The sequence below is a fragment of the Sylvia atricapilla genome, chromosome 2 (assembly GCF_009819655.1).
Source record: "Sylvia atricapilla isolate bSylAtr1 chromosome 2, bSylAtr1.pri, whole genome shotgun sequence".
Classification (NCBI taxonomy): Eukaryota; Metazoa; Chordata; class Aves; order Passeriformes; family Sylviidae; genus Sylvia; species Sylvia atricapilla.
In genome coordinates, this window is record NC_089141.1 from 83671183 (window position 1) to 83687332 (window position 16150).

The 16150-nt window shown below is 38.2% G+C and overlaps 1 protein-coding gene across 1 annotated transcript in view; it reads left to right on the forward strand.

Moving 5' to 3' along the window:
- ATP10A (ATPase phospholipid transporting 10A (putative)) overlaps positions 1–16150 on the forward strand; it is a 118371-nt gene that overhangs the window by 57067 nt on the left and 45154 nt on the right. Inside the window, exon 3 of the mRNA XM_066313592.1 lies at positions 11832–11917. Within this exon, the coding sequence (XP_066169689.1) occupies positions 11832–11917 (86 nt within the window). The remainder of the gene's footprint in view (positions 1–11831; positions 11918–16150) is intronic.

A 16150-nucleotide genomic window follows, 5' to 3' on the forward strand; every position in this document is an offset into this window, starting at 1 on the left:
GTTTTCTAGAAGGGTTGCACTGTAAACCTGACTTGGAGACTCCAGGCTGCTCTGTGTCTGAGGTATTTTGGCAAGGGCAACTCATGCTGATTGCATGTAAACAATTCACAGGTCAGCCTTGGTATCTCAGTGTAAATGCTGCTTTTGCATTCAGTTTTTACTCACTCACTCACTAAAAAAAAACAAAAACAAACAAACGGACACCCCCCCCCCCCCCCAAAAAAAAAAAACAAAAGAGAGCGAGAGAAAAGATAAAGCAATTTTCAAATGTTAGTTTAGCCTAAACTGAGCTAAGATTTTTTTGTGCAGCAGTCTGCATTGTCTAAACTAGCCCAGTTTGAGAGAACAGTTGAAGTTAAACCAGCTCAACTTCTAGGCAGACTAGTTTTCAACGTACCTGCTGGATGAGCTTATTATCTCAAAGAGTCTGAATGAGTCCTCTAAAACAAAACAAGAGAAGTACAGCTATATTCTCCCTGTTGCTTCTTGTCTTACTAGTATCTTCAGGCAATCATCCACCTGCAGTTAGTGGGAATAGTACACTGTTATAATCAAGTAGATGGGAGTTAATCAGCATACTCACTGTTGTTTGACTCAGTGCTGTTTTGACTGTGAATACTTTAATAAGGTAGAATCAGGCCACAATAACAGCTACTGCCTCTGTAGCATCTTTTGGGGGTTATCCCTTGTGCATTTCTTCTTTGCAGTATTTTGAGAAGGTTCAGAAGGGGATGAAAATGGGCTTGAAAATTCCAGATATGTACATGTTAAAGCATCAGATTAGTGCTCCGTGCCACAGGTGTTGCCAAAATTAATTTTCCCAAGGTAAAAGGAAGTTTAAAAAAAAAACCAAACAAGCAAAAGTAAACAATGTTTTTTGCTAAGCACTACCGGAATATTAAATTAATATTAATATTAAATTTGTGGTTTAGATTTACAGTTTAGCTTAAGATTTTGGAGAAGAAAGTCTTGTAAAAAGACTTGTGTTTGTCAGTGCAAAATGCAGGCATGTCACACCCTGGGAAGGACTTTTGTCTGTGGTAATGCCTTGAACATTCAGTAGGTTTCTTTTATAGAGGTGAATTGTTATGAAAATCTCTATCCCTATATTGTTGTATCTTTTTCGGGTAGTGTCTTGTTCAGAGATGACTTATGTGGAAACTGTGGACATGTCTAGTTAAAGAGGAAGCAACTGCTGTCTCTCTAATAGAGAAACAAACATATAACAGAAGTGTGCAGAATGACCTGGTGCAGAGAATGACCCAAGTCGGTGCTGTGGCAAACTCTGTCTGAGCAAAATGCGCTAAAGGAAGCCTGAGAACAATTTTTCACTCCACACCTAACCATGACACTTAGTCAGCAGTGCCACACTTCAAGGCATGGGCAAATAAAAAAACTCAAGGATGATGGTTCACTTCCTCCTTGGTCAGCATTGGGCACGGCTTTACAGCTCCTTCTAGTTTCCACTGCACAGGTGTCTAGGCCACAAGTTTGCGTTTTGAGAGAGCTTCATTAGAGAGACAAAGAATTTGAATAACTGTAAGAAAAAATTCTGGATATAGTAATGTAAGCAGTAGCAGGGAGGGGGAAGAGTAGAAGAAGATCCTGAGAGTCTGAAGACTGCTGAGTAGTTGACTTCTGCCATTGCCATTACTTGTTTGGTTTTGCTTTCAAATGTAGGTTAAAGGGGCTAAATTGATGCATCCAAGTTTGAGTGTCATGGCTGCGAAGGACCTCTGATCCCTAGGGTAATCCTTCCAGTACTGGTGGAACAGTGGTAAATCCGTGTAGGGAAATGTATTGTGCCAGTGCTTGTGCTATTTCAAAGCTCTGTAGAGGCAGGAAATTTCATTCTTTGTATCAACAACCCAGGATTTCTCTATTTTGCTGTTTCTCTGAAAAAGTATTAGAAAACAAAAGAGCATTTCAGGTCCATGGAGAAAATAAAATGCTATTCTGCTTTCCTGTTCTAGAAAAGTAAACATTTACATTTAAAGTCAGTTAAGAAGAGATTTTTTTTTTTTTTTTTTTTTTGTCTTGACATTTCTGATATAGCCTAATTCAATTTTACTGAACAAATGTTTATTTCTAGAACGGTTTATTCCTTAGTCATTCATTGGCATGAGAACAGGAAATACCTAGAATATATGTTCTTGGAAGTGAGTTTTTGTAATATAACACTGAAAACTCCTGATTTTAGGGCCAGGATTTTCGAGCTGGAAACATGTCATAATACACTGGTCTCTGAAACCACAACCCCAGATGACAGTATCAGTGGTTAGGAAAGGATGAAAAGACCTTTTCCAGAGCAGAAGGGTCCACAGTATTGAGCCATATATAAGCCAAATTACATTGATATGGTCTCACTTTCCTTTGAAAGTACTGAGGTGGAGAAGGGGTCTGCTTTTCTGCAAGAAAAGACAGAGGAACAGTATGAGGAACTCCTGTATTTATTTCAGCATCAAGGATGTGAACTCTCATCCCACTTCTTGTTTTTTCCACCTGCTGCTACCCTCCAAGTCTTTTACACAGTTTAGTGGTGATAAGCCTTGGCAGTCATTAGAAATTTGCATTGAAATATTACTTGCATGGATAGTGGCTGGCTGGATGTCTCAAAACTTCTTTTTCAATGAAATCATGAACATTTCTGTTCATTGGTTGTACTTGGTTTCATGCTTTCAAGCTCTGCTGTGACTCTGTGATGGTCAGATACTTTCCATTACATGTGTGTACTCATAAGAGAGAGAGCTGTGGCTGTCCTGCAGGTGCATGGCTGGACAAGATACTGTTCTCCACACAGCACTATAATGCTTACACTTCTATTCAGTGTTGAAAGAAAAAACATCAGAAGTGCATGGAGATTTACAGACAGCAGTGCTAATACCATAATTCAGCTTTCTCAAAGGTACAAAAAATAGAATGGTTTACATCAAAGCAGAGAAGACAACCTTTTGGCTTCCAAGAGAAGGAGAATTTGATTAGCATGCAACATGGTTCAAAAATGCATTTAAGTTGTCTCAAGCATTTTCCCTTCCTCTAATTAACTTTTCCAAGCTTCTCTACTTACTATATTTTTGGTATTACTTTATTTAATACCAGATTGCAAATTATACCCCAAATAGCCTAATATTCCTGTATAGCAATGTGGCCTGTCTGGCTGAGATCGTGAGGATCTGAGTTACAGGCTGCTGCAATGTAAGTGGAGTGGGGTAAAAATGACTTTGTCCTGCTACCAGCTGCGTGGAGGTGGGCCATGGCAGCTACTAAGAAACAAAAAGCAATGGACTGTCTCCTGGTACTTCATAGGAAGCTTTGATCCTTAAGTTAGATAACTGATAATGACATGGAAGAAAAATGAAACAAACTATTTCATCAGTTGATATTCTCCCTGTTGGTCTTTTGTGTGACATTTGTTCTCATTGGTTGTCCTTCAACATCTCATTTTTTGAATGCTTATAATAATGAATATATGCATAAGAATTATCTAATCATTTGGGTTCTGAGGGAACCTTTAAAGACCATCTAATCCAACATTCCTGCCAAAGGCAGGGAGGGACATCTTTCATTAGATCAGTGTTCTCAAATCCCTGTGTAACTTGAATCTGAACACTTCAGTAATGGGATATCCACAGCTTCTCTAGGCAATCTGTTCCAGTATCTTACCATCTTTTTAGTAAAAAATGTATATTTTTGTATAATCTAAATCTGCTCTCAGTTTAAAAATGTTGCCCCTTGTCCTGTCACTGCAAGCTGTGCTAAAAAGTGTCTCTTGGTCTTTCTTGTAAGCTGCTTTTATGTATTGAAAGGTCTCAGTGAGGTCTCCCTGGAGCCTTCTCCAGGCTCAACCACAACTCTCTCAGTCTTTCTTCATAGGAGAAGCGTTCCAGCCCTTGGATCCTCTTTGTGGCTCTCCTCCGAAACCAGTCTCATGTGTTACATGTCTTGCACCAGAGCTGGATGCAGCACTCCAGGTGGAGTCTCCTGAGAGTGGAATAGAGGGGAAGAGTCACCTCCCTCAACTTGCTGGCCACACTTTCTTGATGCAGCCCAGGATACAGCTGGCTTTCTGGGTCACCAGCACACAATTCCAGCTCATGTCCAGTTTTTCATCCTTTGGTATCTCCAGCAGTACTCCCTAGGGCTACTATCAATTCATTCATCCCAAGTCTCTATTGATATTGGTAATTGCCCCAACCAACATGCACATGACCTTGTTGAACTGAGGTTTGCATAGACCCACCTCTCAATCCTGTTAAGGTCTCCCTGGTTGGCATCCTTTCCCTCCAGCACGCCAAGCGCACCACACAACTTGGTGTCACCTGCAAACCTGTCACCTGCCACCTGAGAGTGCATTCAGTCCCCCTGTCTGTCACTGATGGATAGTACTCATTCCCAGTACAAGCCCTTGGGGGTCACCATTCATTACTGGTTTCCATCTGGATACCAAACCACTGACTATAACTCTTTGGATGTGGCCATCCAGCCAATTCCTTACTCATGTAACAGGTCAAATCAAATCAGAAAACCGTATCAAATTGGAAGTCCAAGTAGCTGACTTCTACACAGAGGGTAAGACAGGTGGTATGGAAAGCCTGCACAAAAGTAATACGCTCTGCCGTGCTGCTGTGATTTAAATCAACAGGTCATATCCATAATACATATACATATTCATGTATGTTTGATTTACACAGTTATCTGAACAAAGCATACAGACTACTGAAGACAAGACTGTGCAGGAACTTTGTAGGCATTGTGCTTGTCTGAGGTAGAAAGCTGTCTAGAGAGCTAAAAAGGGAAGCAAACCTCAGTCTCTGCCATAACGATACATTTTCATTTTCCTCATTTGCCAGTTTTGGAACTGACAAGGCCATTGTGAGTTTCCTTTCATAAGATTCATGCAATTAGCTAGTATCTGAAAAATAAAACACCCTTGAATTCCTTGAGAAGGAGTCCTTCATTTTGCGAGTGGTGGCTTTAATATGTTGATTGCAAAGGAGCTTGTTCAGTAGAAGAGATAGCTGATGAAAATAGACCAGAGAGGAAGCTGCTAACCAAAGTGTTCTGCAGCCTTCCCAACTTCCCTCCTGTTCTGTGTATGCTAACCGCAGCCTGCTGGCCTCAGGCTGACTGTTAATCTTCACAGCTGCACCTCCACCCTCTCCACAGAGCTAAAAGGCAAAAGCACAAAGAGTTGGGATTGAGCAGAGAAGGTTCACTCTGAATGCCATGCTTAGAGTAGGGCAGCCATGTGATGGTAGAAGCTGATAAAAATATGAATCCAAGCAAAGATAGCCTGCCAGTGTCCAGCTTGGGGAGTTTTTACTTGATTGTAACACCTTCTCATGCTGGAGATGCTTGTGGAAAGGCTGACAAAACTGTGATGGTGCTGATATAAATGCTGTGCTGTAGTATTTGGAATAAAAGGTGTCTTTTCATTAGGGTTGCTTGTTTCCCTCTGTGCTCCCCTGCAGAGGCTGGAGTCTCTCAGTTCCTTAGGCAACTGCTGTATGTTACAGGTTTCCCTCACATCCTAGAGACGTTTCTTAAACATGATACTTTGTAAGGTAAAGCTGCTTTTATTCAGATTCCCTGTCTTCAGTCTGAGGTAGGGTCATTGTGCTTTGGTGTGTTTAACTGCATCCTGACACTCAGCTGCTACTGTTCTGTTTTACTGTTGACAAGAAAACCCCTGCATTGCCAACCACTCTCTTTCCTGTCAGGGCTCCAATGTTTCTCCTTTTATTTGTGGGATGATGTAAGAACAGTGCTTGGCATTTCTCTCTTCTGGGTGAAGGATCTTAGTCCTTCCATAGCCCTTTCTTCTGGCAGAACTTCATCCCACAAGAAATCAGACTGTCCAGCAGTCTGGACTAGAGCAGGACATGGTATATTCAGAAGCTGACCTGAGCTGTTGTGCTACTACTTTTAAAATGTCAGAAAGTTTTCTTCCAGCACTTAAGAAATGGAGCAGGAAGACTGCTAGAAATTTTTTTCAGAAAGGAGAAAACACTGGAGAGTCAGGAGAGTTACATCTGTCTGTTAACACGAAGCAAAAAGCCTGTGCAGGAGCAGCGTGGGTTGTACACAGAATTTTGGGAGTCCTTGGGAGGCTTGGTTTGTGGTTTAGTTGAAGCGCTGAGCTAGTACTGAGGTTGGCTCTTACAGGCTGTGCACCCATTGATTTATTTCAGTGACTGTCTTTTGGAACAGGCAGATGCCACTTTCCTAATTGTTCAAATCTAAGTCTGTATTTCAGCCTTCACATGCACTGGTCCCTAACCAGTCTCCAGCACTACTATAATCCATAAATGAATTTATTCACACCACCATAATTTTAGTGCATGGCTAAGTGCGCCATCCTGAGGGACATTAAAACTTGCATATGTATATTTTCAGTGTTGTTGACATATTTTTTGATACTTTCGTTCCTTGATTGACTAACAGCAGTTTCTTCAGCTGGCTGTAACAGAATTATTGAGATCTTCCTAGGCCTTGCAAGCAATATATTTTCTTTCCTGCAGCCTGGATATTGCACTGTTCCCTCATATTATTTTCTACAAAGAGGAAAACTTTGGTTAGCCAGAAGATCAGCCCCCTCAAATGTATTCGACTTGCTCAGTTGTTCCAGTGTTTCTGAATACTGAACATCTGTTACTTTTAAACAAACAATACTGAAAAAAGTCCAATTATAGTAGTTTTAAGTGTGAAAACCAGAATAGTTAAATTCTGATGTACAGCTGGATCTTCTTAGTTCCTCAACAGCATAAATCCAACTGTTTCTTTCTTTTCTTGTGAATTAGTGGCACAGATAAATTGTGCCATAGAGACTAATGCAGTTTAGACATGAAAACATTTCACTCTTTCAGTATATAAACAGTTCATATGCTTTGGATGCATAACATCAGTATGTAATTCCAGTTGCACATTAATAAAAGGTCAAGTTAATTTTATATGGTAAAGGCAGCATACTGCTATATCAAGCAGTAACAGGATGGACCAATGCATTAACAGGATGAGTTCTTAGTGTCCTTAAAAGCTTTTAAACTGTAAAAGCTGTTTTTCTAGCTGAGGCAGATTTTTGTCTATTAAATATTTTCTTTGAGTTGTCCCCGTGACTCCATTTCTCCTTTTTTTGCATCCTCCAGATGTACACGCCAAAACAAATCCCAGAGGCCTCATCAGCCCTGCATTGCAGGGAGAAGTCTGGATAAGATCCCCAGCATTGCCAGTAAACACAATGTGATAAGCGGGTAACTGTCACTGTCACCCGAGGGCATCCTGGGTACCCATTGCTGTCCTATTGGAAGGAAGGACTGAACATCAAAGTCAGGTTTCTGCAGCAGTAAAGTAGGGCAGATGAATAAAGGAAAACATTTTAATAACTATGCATTATTAATACCTCTAGCAGGCTATTAAATCACCCATACAACAGGCATTTAATGAAGGGAAATATGTTGTTTGAACATTGTGTAATTGTCAAACTGACTCATCCGGCATGCTTTGCTTCTTGAGCTATGACAGTTTCGTGAGGTTGCCAGCAGAACTGAAAAGGTTGGCATTTCACTGTGGAGATTCAGAATCATCTTACAGCTGAAGCTACAAAGTCATGTTGGAGACAGCTAAATTCAGTCTGCCTTTTTTTGACAAATCTTTATACTGTCTTCATCTGTCTACCTGTTGGTTTCCCACTCTTTAAAGGCATTATAATTTTCTTCCCCTCAACACTTCGTCTTTTAGGGTATAAGACACAGCCCAATTATTGCAGACCTAAAATATTGTTTTAAATGGAACCTTTTGTCAGATTTAATAGCTAGTGCATTGTGAAAAGGCTAGTCACAAACCCCTTTGCATCTGCAATGTAACTTTAATTTGAAATTCAGCTTTAAAGGAGTCAATATTTAGCAGGTTTTTACAGTTTGACTAGGTCTGCTTATGTAAGGAAAACAAGCTGTTCCATTGCTGCATTTAGACTGAGAATGAATTTCCTAAGGTTTTAAGTGGAAGAAAGAGGATTTATGTAGAGAATGTTAAACATTTTCCTAGCAAGAGGAGTCCTGAAGAAATTATATACGTTCCATGGAATCCCGGAGTATATAAAATACCCAAGTATCACCATGTGTCCTCTTGACAAGTTTCAAATTTTCAGAAATACCTGTAAAGATATTCTGACTTCCTAAGAAGTCAGCATTTTTTGCTTTCCTCCAAGAAAAGCAGTGGACTGAAACGATCTTGGCAAAATCAAAAAGTGATGTCAGGGATTTGATGAAAGTCAGTTTCTTTTTGAATCAAAGCTGTTCTTTTTCTTTCTGTTTCTGTTTTTTTTTCCCTTGCTTTTTATTTTCTTTTCCTGGTTTGTTTGGGTTTTTTTTTTTTTCATTTTGGTATGACATAATACGGCAGAAGAGTTGAGCAAGGAGTGGAATTTACTCCTCCAATGTATCTAAAGCATAATTTAATACTGTCTTGAAGCATAATAAATTATTAGAGCATGGGTCTGGGCTCCAGGTTAAGCACTACCTAGTAGCAAGACATCTGCCTTGGATGAAAGCAGTAGGTTTTGTTTCGCTTTACTTTATTTTCAGGGGCTTATCCTTAAAAATAGTCATGGCAAGTAGAATGTGCATTGTAGCAAAAGTTGAACTGGTTGTTCAACAGAAATAATGTGACTGACATGAATAGAATTTAGCCCTGGCCTTTGCTACCCAATAGTTTTGTAAAATACTCTGGGGAACTTAAGTGCAATCAGTGAAATCTCATCTCAGTTTTTATCTGCCAGTCAGTTGTTCAGATCCATGGTGCACAAGACACAAGTTTGGGACCTGCCAATGTACCAGATAAAAAATTATACGCACCTTCAGAAAATTTAAAAAATGCTTCCAGCTGCTTTTTGTGTGTGACCAAGCCTTGTTGATGTGCACAGAGGGATGATGAGAACACCCCAGAAGTCAAGATTTCAGGGAGATTAGGCACTGGAAAGTCTCATCTCAGACTGCAGTCTGTCTAGGCATGGAGCTTTTAATCTCCCTTGGTACTGGGACAGCTTTAATGCCCAGCAGTTCTGTAAGTGAGATGTAAGATACACAAAATCAAACACATCAGATAACTGCTGCACAAAGGTCTGGGCCACTTCAGTGTTTCACCATATTTTGATCTTGTTTCTTGTGTCTTAACAGTGATGCAGAAATTCAGTGTAAAAGAAAAATTAAAGGTAGTGGTCTAGAATTTTTTTTTCATGGACTTTTACCAAGGAGAAGGAGTAAATTTGTGCCCTTAAAAGCAACACTTTCAGCTTTAATTTCTGTCTAACTGCAGCTTCTCTTAGCTGCTAATACATGAGAACATCATCACAGTTTCTGTTTCAGTTGCTGCCAAAGTGTGAGTATCAGCATTTAAAAGAGCAAAACTTTGATCATCGTGAAATCTTACATTAAATTTGTGCTTCTTTGTAACCACTGAAAGTAGTCACACAGAGGCTGTGTATAACATATTTGTTCTTTCATTTACCAAAAGATATTTTCATATCAAAACAGTGTCATCAGCTGTAATATACAGTGTATATCTGCCCGTCTATTTCGCAGGGAAGAGAGGGAGCAGTTTGATTCATTAATAAACCACAGAGCTTTTGCCATAAATCAGAATTCATCAGCTTTTTTTCCTTACGTAAACTACTATTCTAATTGGATTTTCGCTCCCAGATATTATCTGAGTAAAGACCATCATCACATATTTCAAGTTAATTGTAACAGAACACAAATATACAGATTTAATGATAAAGGACTTTTAGTTCCAAAACTGTGTCATAAATGAAAAGAAATCAACAAACAAAGGAAGGAGAAAGACAATATTGCATGGTACTGATGGGGAGGTCGGGTATGTTTAGTCCTTTCTGATCTTGAGAAGATCTTTCTTTTTTTTGTGAAGACTTCAGAATTCTCTAGATTTAAGTACCTTTGTTTAATCTTCCTTTGTGAAATACAAACCTTGGTGGCAGGTTTTCTTTGCAGAAAGGAATTCAGCTGTCCAACTGCTCTAGAAGGTATTGTATCCAACCACGCTTACTCTGCTGAGTTCAGCAGCCATATAAAAACGCATTTGATAACACTGGGTTTCATTATTGGGTGTCTGTAGGATTCCCTCACAGACATTCATGAAGGATGTTAGGATTCATTTTTTTTTTCCTTTTTAAGACCAGTGAATGAAAATCTGTGCTAAATTATATGTATTATATATATTGTAATAAGGATAAATGTTTCCCATTCCGTCCAATTTATAAATGTAGATTAAGCTACAGTGGCAATGCTTGTAGATAATTTTTCCTTTACTTCTTATTTCTTTTCTTCTGCCAAGGAACATACTGAGGAAAGGAAGGAAAATATCTTCTGGGACAGCAGAGCAGGTGCTATTTCTTGCTAAGGCTCAGGTTCTTGACTGCCAACCTTGATGTAATTTGGGGAGTCTGACTCTCAGCAAAGCAGTCAATGCTCAGAGCTGTCCTTTGTTTTTACCCCATTTTTTTCCCCCTTGTTTACAAGCTGAATTCTGCACGTCAAAGTTTTTCTTTCCTTCAGTGGGCTGTAGCTGTCTCTTAAGTGACAGCCCATTTTCACAGTTCTCTTTATTATCTCGTGTTTCTTAAAAATACAGAAAAGGTTTTCAAAAGTCTCAGGTGTGGGTGGTTTGAATTGTCACCTATATAGTTACGTCTGTCTTTCTTCCAGCTGTAAGAAGTAGAAAAATGGAAGGTGTTGGTTTTGATGCTGATGTATCCTCTAGTTTCTTTTATCTCTTACTCAAAATCTGATTTCTTTCATGAGAGTAGAGTCCACATCAAAAAATCACAAAAACATCTGTGTGTTTCAGAGAAACTGGCAATAAGATTGTGTCTGTCCTGTGCTTACTGATTCTCAATCAACCATTCTCACAAGTTTACTCCTAAAAGTAATGATTGGGGTCTCCAGCAGCTCAGCAAAACCATTATAAAACAGAACATATGAAGTGCTGTCACTGTTGAAATCTTACTAACATAATAATTCACAATTAGTTTTTTTATTCAAATGTTATAAAAAGCAGCTTTATAAAAGTAGTCCTCAGTGATGGAGATAACCTTCTCTGCAGCACCAGGATCAGATATGTCTGCTTTCAAGGTGTAGTTTGATCTAGCAAAGAAAGGAGAACCTTGATTTTTATTTAACAAAATAAAGTAATTCTGCTGTGATATGATGTTTTTCCTCACACACAACAAGGTGCTAACTACAGATAAACTTAAATAGTCAGCAACAATACCAATTTCAAAGTAATGAGCTAGACAACCAAGAAGGTTTTTAAGTGATAATTAAGAAAAAGTTATTCTGCTGTATGTGTGTAATTTACTGTAGTAGATTAATTTATCTCTGTTGGCATAAAGCAATTAAGAAATCTTGCTAATATTTCAAAAGCTCATACTAGCTTTTTGATAATCGGCAGTGTATTGACTTATATTGGCCTAAATTTTCAGTGACTTCACTGAACATGAAGGATAATGATAATATCTAAGGATTTTATATTTTCCAGGTAAATTTTATTTTTCCACTGCAGAACAAAATCATTTGGCATCTTCCAGTTGCAGAAGAGAAGCCATTCTTGTAAGGGAGATTCTGGGAGGCATCTTTGAAATTTTTTTTCCCCAGGTCCCTTTGACCTTTGATTTTCAGTGCCAGTGGTTTGCATCTTTGCTTTCATCGCCTTTGGAAAAAAACTGGACTTTATTATATTATGAAAACTAGAAAATAAAATTATTTTGGATATAATTTTCAAGTCTTTGCTCTAAATAATGAACACTCTTATTATTCCAGGACTCAGAATTTGACCCTTTGAAGTTCACCAGTGTGATTGAATGTGAGAAGCCAAACAATGACTTAAGTAGGTTTCGAGGTTACATGTGAGTATTTCATATGGTATCCTTCAGTATACACTCTTTTTGTCTAATATTGAATAAAATAAATGCTTGTTAGCTTTGGGCTATCTTCTGTAAGTTGAATCATCATCACATCTAAATAGGGCTGCATATTTGAGGCTCTTTCAGAGGATCGTCACTTCAAGGTGAGATGGGAACTTGATGTTTCCATTCCTTAGGATGGGTTTATTTGCAAACTTCAATCAGCTTACACTACAGAAATGAATGTATGAAGCACTGCAGTTATGGGCACTCTTCTCCTTCTCCTCTATGGTTAAAAATCCCATCCAGAAATGGGAAGAAATAGAAAACAAGTCCAAGAGAGGCAACAAACAAACACAATCTGTTGTACACTTTCATGAAGATGGGTCTGTTGGATGTTTCTGTTTCTGTTCTGTGTCATGGAGGAAAGTCAGAAGGCAAAACTGATATTTCTCCAGCTATGGAACTGTTCCTTTCTTCTCATTAAGATAAAATGAAATTATTGGCTCACACAATGGGTATGCTTGTTCGCATTACCGCATTGTCTATGCCCACTTGACTTAATTCTAAACAAACAGAACTGCATTAACAGGGTGCTCATCTCTGGCCAATCAGTCCTGCTCAAAAACCAATGTTTTAGGATGTGCAAAGCACTTTGCTTCTTATGTAGCTTGGTCTGTAGTACAAAGGTATGTTGATTGTGGTGGCTTAGAAGATGCACTCTCGCATGACTTATTTTCTACAGTCTGTTTACCATGTGGAGAGTGAGAGCCCAGGGTGCATAATTTTTTCCCAGATTTTAATGACAAGAGTTAAACTGACACTAATTCTGTTTCAAATACAATGATTTACCACCCATGTTGATTAGCAGTGATAAGCAGTATTAAATTGTGTAAATGTCACAAGGTAAATTGCTGAAGCTCAGGGAGTTTTTTATAGTGATGCCATTTACCACCACAGTTACTACTCTCAGATTTTACAGATTGTGGAGGACCTACTGTCAACTGGTGTAAATCAGGACAGTTTCTTTGAAACTGCATCAAGTTGTAGTGTGGGAAAATGTATTCCTTTATTTAGCAGCACAAAGCCTTACAGTTCATGTGAAAAAAAAGTTTAGTATTAGACATTACTGCATGAGGGTGTGTAATAGAGAGCCTGCTCTACTGCAGACATGCCATTTCCAGATATGGAAATGGAAAGTTCAGCAGCTTTTTTAGCACACATTATGTGCAAATCTTAGTCCTCAAATATTGAGCAGAATAGTGTAGAAAATATATATAATTTTTTCTTCTATTACATATTTACTTATTTACTCCGTGTGGAAAAGGCCTGTGCCACGTAAGTTACAGAATCATTTGAATTGCATAGCAGAAAACATGGCAATACCTTTTTGATGACAGTTGTTTAGTATTGATTATATTTAATCTTCTTTATACTTTATAGTTTCACAAATGATGTGAATATGTTTTGACACAAATTTTGAATCTGGCAGAAAACATCAGGTGATTTCCAGCTCTTATCAGCTATGTTCTGAGATTTACAGCTAAAGGACCATGGGCCATTAAGGTTAGAGAGTGAGGACCAACCCCTCAACAAGTATATTCTTAGTCTCCTAATTTAGCACAGAAGAGGGCTTTTCCCCTTCACTTTCTAGAGTTCCTTCATTAGTATAATGGAATCAGGAGTCTATTTCAAATCATACATTAACACATAAGCATTGAAACATGTCATTGTCACATCAGACTCAGATCTTTATTCTTGTTCAAAATTTTACCACTAGTTGCTGCTTGAAATAATGGATCAGATAGCTACAGCCAATAATAGCTTGACTGAAAAGAAATGATACCAAAATATTTAAACAGGAATCCGGTGAAATAATAGACTTTCAACATATCCATGTGTAAAAGCTGTGCTGAAACATTACTACCAAGTTTCCTAGACATTTTGACCACTTCATAGGTTTCCAGTTTTGATTCAGTTTTTTTTTCCCTGTGTAAAATTTCGTCTTTGATTTTAATGTCTGTACTGACAAATCTGCCAGGAAATAGAAGTATTTGTGTGTACGCTGTAAACATGTAAAAAAATTCTGTTCACCACAGTTTTCCTGAAATGAAATCACTGTAGGTAGCCAATGTAGCACAGGCAGGCCAGGATAAAAGGAGACATGATATTAAAAACAACAAAAAAAAGATACCGCAGAATGCATTGAGGAGGACCTAGTCCTGTCAGGTGTAGCATGCACATTACTGCATCTGAATTCTTCAGCTATGTTGCCACAATCTGGATTCAGCACACTTGGGGTATGCAGAGGCACAGGTAGACTATCTCTTCTATTCAGGTGCTTCCTTTAATTCTCTTTTGCAGTCTCTGTACCCCCAAAAAACCCTCACTTTTACTTCCCCTATAAACATATTCTGTGTAAGAAGAGTAGAGCAAAACCTAACATACCCCCTGTTCATATGTGTCTAGCCAGATTATGTACAGTATGCATGGCAAACATTCAAAAATCCAATTCCAGGTTCCAAGAATAGCAATATTTGCTTTAAAATCTTGTTTGTGCTTTTTTGTGTGTACATGGGCAAGGAAAAAAGAGAAGTACTTACTTGGATTGTGACTTCTCAGCTTTTTGAAAATAATGATTTTATTCTTAGACAACAACATAAAATTTTATCTACTCATACCAAAATAAGTGTAGCTTGGAATTGTAAGAAGAAGGAGATGAATGCATGTGTGTATTTCTACTCAAAGGCTGTCATAAGGTAACATAAATTAATATAAAATCATGTTACAATTTTTTAAAGAAAAAACAATTATAAATCCATAGTGATGTCTCTTTAATATGCTATAGTAACAGCTCCACTCCTGGAATAAAAAACCAAAGTAACCCAGATTAATTTTCATCAATTGAAAGTCAGGAAATTTCTGACTGATAATGTTCACCGAGACCGTGTTTAAGCGTGTTTAAGATTACTGAATATTTTCTTTGGGAGTGTCAAGCCTTGGAAAATAATGCCAGCTCTACCATTTCCTTTGTAAGACACTCGGTAAGCCAAAAAGAGAAAAAAATACTCTCTTTTGGATACAGTTATCATTGGTTACCTTGTTATTTAATACTGGTAAACACATAACAAGTTGAAACCTAATAGGAAGCAGAAGTGAGCTACCATCAAGGTAGTTTTTGCATTACTGTTTTAAACCAGAGGTTTCTGTGTAAACGCTTTCAGAGTGCTGTAGCATAGTAGTAGTTAACTGCAAATGATCTGCCCACTTTTCCTAGTTTGTGGTGCATTTGTATTTTAGATGTGAAGATACCACATTTTTGCAATGTCATCCATGTGAAAAATTGCAGAGAAAAAGAGCATTGCACCTGCACTTGCCAGTGCATTTCCTCATGGCTTAGCCTTTGCATTCCAGGCATCTGAGTGGCTTCAGCCAGACACTGTTTTAAAGAATGACATAAAAAATTTTCCCTCTTTGCCTGTAACTTACACTGGCCAGAATCCAGAAAGGGGAAAAACAGACTGTTCAGCCTTTGTAAGAAGCTTAAGGTTTAAAACTCTGCAGGGCTAGAAGTGGGAACCAGGCTGTCTCTCAACCCAGACTCAAAGTTTACAGTTGGCAGATTTGTTATCAAAGTGAGCAGTTTTATCTAACTCCAGATTTCATTATTTTTTAATCCAGACCATTATGTCTGTAATTTTTTCTTCCTTTTGTCATCATTGCCCAACTGTTTTATGTGTATGTTGTGTTACTGAGTCAGTGGGAGTGACTGGAGACAAGAGGCAAATGATGGGTTTCCTCCAGTGTCTGCTGGCTTCTTCCAGATTTTGATTTCGTCCATGTTTTTTAAAGGTCTGGTGAGCAACAGTTGAGTTCTCTGACTTCATTTGGATATGGAAAAGTAAAAAAGCAGTATCAAATGCATGTAATTGGTAAGAAGGCTCAGCCTGTGGGTGAGGACAGTAGATTGGGATTTTAACACTTATGGGTTAACTTCAGATGTTGCACAATTGTTTTGGAGTTGTTTTGTAAGCTAAGATAGTAAGAACAAATATATAATTGTATATAACAAATATGCAAGTAATTATGTATAAAGTTTGCCATATACCTGGCACAGTCCACTGTTATGGTGAAGTGTCAAAAATTGATGAAAGTTATAAAACTGTAAGCCAGAGCAAGTACTACTTAAGTAGATTTATCTCTAAAAAGTCCCATTTATTAACAAGAATCATAACT